General features: G+C 46.0%; 1 protein-coding gene across 1 annotated transcript in view; it reads right to left on the bottom strand.

The window, feature by feature from the left end:
• Window positions 1–6,058: 6,058 nt before the first annotated feature.
• LOC107114512 (von Willebrand factor-like) overlaps window positions 6,059–7,014 on the bottom strand; it is a 53,661-nt gene continuing 52,705 nt past the window's right edge. Inside the window, exon 12 of the mRNA XM_015416025.1 lies at window positions 6,059–6,389. Coding sequence (XP_015271511.1) covers window positions 6,201–6,389 — 189 coding nt within the window. The 3' untranslated portion in view covers window positions 6,059–6,200. The remainder of the gene's footprint in view (window positions 6,390–7,014) is intronic.

Raw genomic sequence — 7,014 nt, 5'->3', positions numbered from 1 at the left:
GTATAGCTTCCCTAAAATGGAAAGCAAGCTAATTGGTCTATAATTGTCAATGTTGTTGGGATCCCCCTTCTTAAAAATCGGGACGACAACAGCACTCAGCCAAGAATTAGGAAGAATACCAAACTGATCGATCAGAGTAAACAGATGGGCTAAGGAACGCGACCACCAATCAATGTTACCTTTCAATATCTCCGCAGGGAGCCCATCTAGGCCAGGGGCCTTATTAGCTTTAAGAGAGTGAATTAGTTCCACAATTTCATCTTGCGAAACTGGAGGCCAATTCGGGGTGTCAGGAGGTATCAATCCAAGACTGTTCATATCCAGCTCAGAAGGCTCATTGAACAGATCATTATAATAGGAGAACCATCTGATTGAAGGAATAGTACAAGCAGGAGTTGGGGAGTTGTGTTTACCAGCCAGAAGCCAAAAGGCTCGAGTATCGTTAGCTCGGGCAGCTTCAAAGAATTTAGCCCATTTTTCCAAATAAAAAACGTGCTTTTTTTGTGCTAGCAATTGGCCGTATTCTTTCTTAAGCTTAAAAATCTGATTAGGGGAATAAGCAGAGATTCCCTGCTGGGTTTGTCGGAAAGATTGCCTAAGTTTACTTTTAAAAAGCAGGCATTCTTTGTCAAACCAGCTGTTTGGGAGGGTGGTTTGGCTATTAGAGCCCACTGGTTTGGCAAAGGAAGAGATATTGTCAACTATAGAACTATAAGCCAAAAGTGCCTTCTCCCATGATTCCGCTTCAATTAAGCTGCGCTTTAGCTCCAACCCCTGGGGACTTGACATCCAGAAGGAGATCTGGCTGCGAACTCCTAAAAATTGTTGCTTGTTTCCAGTTAGAGTATCAGGTTTCCATGGGACATCATCTGCTAGATGATTCCAGAGCCATCAAGGGATATATGGGGGTATATGTAAGGTTTCATCCATGGCTATATGAGGGCCCATGATGCATTTCCTTCACAAAATGATACAGAGAAGTTAGAAAGATGCCACTAAGATTTTCAAAGAATGATTAAAGAAGTTTGGAGGATCTCACAGTCGTTCAGACTAGGGAACTGCAGGACTCAGTAAGCTACCAGAGAAGAAGAGATTGGATTTATACCCTGCCCTTCACTTGGAGTCCCAGAGCAACTTACAATCACCTTCCCTTCCTCTCCCCACAACAGACACCCTGTGAGGTAGGTGGGGCTGAGAGAGTTCTGAGAGAACTGCTCTTAAGAGAACAGCTCTGAGAGAACTGTGACTGACCCAAGGTCACCCAGCTGGCTGCAGGTGGAGGAGTGGGGAATCAAACCCAGTTCTCCCAGATTAGAGTCCGTGTTCCTAACCACTACACCAAGGGTGGCCAAACTGTGGCTCGGGAGCCACATGCGGCTCTTTCACACATACTGTGAGGCTCCCGGCAGGGCAGCTGGGGAAGCGAAGGGAAGGCATGCCTCCCCAATCAGTCTTCTCTTCTGCAGCCAGTGTTCCCCTCCCTGGGTAGGCTTGAGGTGAGGGGGAGCAAAGAAAGAAAGCAACTTTAACTTTAAATGCATCCTCAAAGTCCCCCCCCCCGGCCAGCTTGGAGAACACATGTCTCCTTAAATCCCTTCTCCAAGTCAAGCTGGCTGGCAATGGGGTGTGTGGGGTTTTCTGGAGAACACATTTATTTTTGGCAGTCTCATGTAATGTTAACAAAAAGCAAATTTGCATATTTTTTATAAAGACACGTGTGTAATATTTGTTTGTGTCTTGTGGCTCTCAAACGTCTGACGTTTATTCTGTGTGGCTCTTACATTAAACAAGTTTGGCCGCCCCTGCCCTATATCAAATTGGCTGTCCAGAGAGGTCAGGAAGTTGATTTAACCAAGATGATATAACCAAGCATGGCCTGTAATCAGGCAACACATAACCTTTCAAATGATGTTCACAGACATCGAAAAAGGTACCACTCAGCATAGAAGCTAAATTGAATGGCATTGGATGTCATTTTTGGCCTTCTCCAGTGGGAGATTCTAGGCAATAGATAACCTTGGGGGGCTGGTGAGTTTATTTAGACTTCTCATCCAAATGTTCTGTGCTGCCATTCCTAGGTTATGGTATCATTACTAAGGCCGAATCTGCATTTGCATTTTTAAATCATTTTCGTGCTGCTGTGACATTGTTTTTCTCTATGCTTGTTTGAATGTTGTTTGGAGAAGATTCTTTTAAAGCAGTGTGGAGGTGCAATGACAGTGGAGCCACCCCGAAAGGACGATAAACATATGTGGATGTACAAAAGTATGCTAGCACTCTTGAGGTGTGAAAACGACACCAAATGTAGACAGCTTTTTTGAAGATGGAGTCAAAAGGCTGGGATACTGGTGGGAAAGACAAATGCAGATTCCGCCTAATTCTCTGTTGAGGATTCCCTATGGGGGAGAGAATATGAGACCCCCTTGGGTGATGATCCTGTCTTGAAGCCATCGGCAAAGAGTTTTACTATCAATAAAAACCGAGGGCTGGTTAACACGAATACGATGTACAATAACACAAATAGAAAAGTATCAAGACTAGAATATGCATATTTCTTTTGGCAGACTGATAAAAACCAGAACAAAACATGAAAAGAAAGGAGCCAAGTGTTAAAATGAAGTTACTTAAATTAAGTGAAAGTGAGATTTGATTTCAAAATGATCAACTTTACAAACTCGGGTATTGCTTTATGGGGGCAATCACACCCCCTGGTGGGCAAACTTCACACTCATTTGTGATGAATGTGCCTCGACAAGGGGGACTTAATGAAGGCTGATACAATGAGGTATACTGGGATTTTGAATCATTATTGTTATTTTTGGATGTGTTTAAACAATCCAGACAGCCCCTGCCAATCTCAAGAGAACCCCCTCAGGAAGTCCTGTCAGTTGTGGCCCATCCCATCTTGGGGAACTCTCAAATGCCGTCCACCATTAACTCAGCCGACGCCCTGCCCCCAGTTCAGCATCTTAACCACTTTAGCCCCACACTTTACTTGGAGTCTCAGAGCGGCTTACAATCTCCTTTCCCTTCCCCTCCCACAACAGACACCCTGTGAGGTAGGTGGGGCTGAGAGAGCTCTTTCGAGAACTGCCCTTGAAGAGAACAGATCAGTTTGGTGTAGTGGTTAAGTGCGCGGACTCTAATCTGGGAGAACCGGGTTTGATTCCCCACTCCTCCACTTGCACCTGCTGGATGACCTTGGGCAAGCCATAGTTCTGGCACAGCTGTTCTTGAAAAAGAGCAGTTTCTGTCAGAGCTCTCTCAGGGTGTCTGTTGTGGGGAGGGGAAGGTTCTCTCAGATTAGAGTCCACACTCCTAACCACTACACCAAACTGGCTCTCAGGTCCTTGGTACCTTGACTGTTACATTGAAAATGCATACAGTTTTACAAGAACTCCCCCCCCCAATCTCTCCTTATATATAATTGAATAGTGGGTGCCAAAGTTCTAAAATGCACTCCTTTAGTGTATGGACGCTTGAACTGTCAGTCAGAAGACGCTGGCTGGGTTGACTGGCTGCTTTGTGCAGTCCCGCCCAACGTTTCAAGGTCTTTTGCATATGGAAGCTGATTGGACTTCACTGCATTCCACACCTCAAACTCACCCCCCTCCCCGCAAGGCAGTTGGAATGTCAGTTGCATATGGAACCTTCAAGGTCTTTTGCATATGGAAGCTGATTGGACTTCACTCCATTCCACACCTCATACTCCCCCCCCCCGCAAGGCAGTTGGAATGTCTGGTGGTGTGTAGGTCCCAGGATCATGTTTTAAAAGCTGCCTGGGGGATTATGGACCATTCACACACTTTCAACCTTAACATACCTCATAGGGGGAGAGGAGAATGATGACAGCTGCTTTCCCTAGGCAGAGGCTTGAAGACAGACAGGCAGATAAAGGTTAGGCTGATGGTTGCCTGGAAAGGACATAGGGTTGCCAAGTCTAGGTTGGAAACTTCCAGGATATTTTAGGGATGAAGCCTGCTGAGGGTGGGGTCTGAGGAGGAGGAGGAGGAAGAGGGGGACCTCAGACAGATACAATGCCATACTCCCCACCCTCCAAACAAGCTGTTGCCAGTCTCCAGGGGACAGCTGGAGAGCTCTTAAAGCTCTGGTGCTACTTCAAAGTGCTGCAATTTATCGACAAAGCTGATTGGACTTCACTGCATTCCACACCTCAAACTCACCCCCCTCCCCGCAAGGCAGTTGGAATGTCAGTTGCATATGGAACCTTCAAGGTCTTTTGCATATGGAAGCTGATTGGACTTCACTGCATTCCACACCTCATACTCCCCCCCCCGCAAGGCAGTTGGAATGTCTGGGGGGGTGTAGGTCCCGGGATCAGGTTTTAAAAGCTGCCTGGGGAGAGGGGGACCTCAGACAGGTTACAGTGCCATAGACTCCACCCTCCAACCCAGCTATTTGCTCCTGGGGAACTATTGTTGCCAATCTTGGCCCAGCAGCCATCAAACCATTCTCTTCAACCCCCTGCTGTGCAGCTGACTTTCCCCTAGGGTTGCCAATCTCCAGGTGGGACCTGGAGATCTCCCACTGCTACAATTGATCTCCAGATGACAGAGATCAGTTTCCCCTGGAGAAAATGGCTGCTTTGGAGGGTAGACCCTATGACATTATACCTGCTGAGTCCTTCCGCCCCCCCCCATGCTGCCCTCTACAGAATCCACCCCCCAAACCTCCAGGTATTTCCCTCCTTAGAGCAGGCAACCCTACTTTCCCCTCAGTGCCTGTTGGTAGGCAACTAAGCTTGGTCCTGTCACCTATTATGGTCTTTGGGAGAAAACATATTGGGGCCAATCCTGATAGGGTTGCCAACTCCAGATGGGAAATTCCTGGAGATTTGAGGGATGGAGCCTGAAGAGGGTGAGGTTTGAGGAGGGGTGGGACCTCAGACAGGTACAATGCCATAGACTCCACCCTCCAAACCACTCAGTCCCTCATGGGGAACCATTGTTGCCAATCTCCAGGTGAGGGCTGGAGACCGCTCAAAATTTCAATTGCTCTGCAGAAGGGAGGGCGGAAGTCAGCTCAAGTCAAAGGGGCAGATAATGGTAGGTTGATGGTTAGCTGGGAAGGAGATGGGGTTGCCAACTCCAGGCTGGCAAATTCCTGGGGATTTGAGGGATGGAGCCTGGAGAGGGTGGGGTTTGCGGAGGGGTGGGACCTCAGACAGGTAGAATGCCATAGACTTCACCCTCCAAACCAGCCATTTCATCCTGGGTAACAATTGTTGCCAATCTCCAGGTGAGGGCTACAGATCACTCAAAATTACAACTGCTCTTCAGGGAGCAGAGATCAGTTCCTCTGGAGAAAACAGTGGACTCTGTCATTATACCCTGCTGAGGTCACCACAGCAAAATGACACTGTTTGCCCTAAGCCAGAGCACTCCCCCAGAGCCTCTTTCTAGATTTCGTTGTATTTATTTCCACAACGGGCTTTACTGCTAGTTTTAACATATTTCAATCAGGAGTCTCTCCATTCTTAAGAAACCAAAGGTCGAAGTGAATTAAGGGGTTGTTATATCAAGTCAACCATTCACATTCATTTCCTGACTGACAACCTGACCAGTGTTCATGTACTTGGAATGTTAAATAGAAACAAATCAGGTGATTCACAGATTAAGATGTTGTGCTTCGGTACTTATGCCAAGGTGACTCTGTGAGCCTGTGTTTCCCAAAGCCAAAGAAACGGCAGGCCAACAAAAGTAAACTGAACCTGTGGAACTCTCATAGCCATTTAAACGCAACACAGATCCGGTTTCTTGATCCCACCCTACTCCCCTGGCTCACAGTCTGGCCTTTTACTTAGATGGCATCATTAGCAACGATAGAGGAGCCAGACTGTCAAGCGGGAAAAGTGCAGAAACCTGGGCCGCTTTATGGGTCCTGGTGGTAGCAGTTGCATCTTCTTGTTCTACAACGTTGTGAGTCGTCTCAAGCGTGGGCAGATCAGAAATATTTCAGGCAAATAAACACATTTTTGAAAGCACAGAATATTGCAACAGTGATATTGTTGGAAAGTAAAATGTCCAAACTATGCAGCTAAGTTTGAGTTTATTGCTTGGTATGTTGTAATGAATGCTTTGGCTAGGACAGCAGAATCAAAATGCAAAAATGAGACGCTGATTGTAAATTTATAGGCAGGGAACAAACAGCTTGCAGGCTCATCAGCTCCCCAGTGGTATTTATGGCTTGCATTTCCGAGAGAGACATTCACAGCGTCTGGCATTAAAGACTTCGTGCTGTACTATGGAGCCATTGGGACAGTGGAGGGGCACCTGCATCGAGTCCATCGCGGTGGCAGAACAGCAAGAGCACTGGTCTTCAATGCTGTGTGCTGTAATGTCGTAAACGGCTTTGCTGGGACATTTGCCCTGAAAGTGAAAGAAGAAATCTTTGGCTTCTGTGACACTAACAACATTCTGAGCTCCAGATTCTGCACAAGAGCAACTTAAGTGGCCCTTTGAGTCCGATGGCGATGATTCTAAGCTTAAGTGGCCCTTTGAGTCCGATAGCGATGATTCTACCATTCAGGGAACCTGGACCATATATGCCTCTATCGACTTAGTAGTAAAATTTATTGTATAGCCATTGGCCATTACAATTTACAATTTAAATTTAAACAATACACAAATTAGACAACTTACAGTACTGGAATTTGAATTAGATTTAAAATATAGTAACCTCTAAAATCTGCACATTCAGTATTTAAAATAATTAAAATCTTAAATATAGATACCCGTCTCCAGAAACACATACACAGCCTCAAACATTGCTGTTTTACATTGCCATTTTACAGTTCAATTTCATTTCATTTTCCTATGTACTTGGCCCTGATTTTACTACGCGCTAAGACAAAGAGTGCTGCCCTATAGGAAACTGTAGGGTCTGCGTCTGACAGCAGAAATATTAATTTATCGGTGTCAGGAATTTTTTACAATTGATCTATTATTGCAGTCAAGAATTTACATCTCGGTTCCCAGTACATCCACTATCTAC

Source organism: Gekko japonicus, unplaced genomic scaffold (genome assembly GCF_001447785.1).
Source record: "Gekko japonicus isolate JY-2015 unplaced genomic scaffold, Gekko_japonicus_V1.1 scaffold159, whole genome shotgun sequence".
Lineage (NCBI taxonomy): Eukaryota > Metazoa > Chordata > Lepidosauria > Squamata > Gekkonidae > Gekko > Gekko japonicus.
Note: the sequence above shows the minus strand (reverse complement) of the source record. Positions and strands in the feature narration are given on the sequence as shown.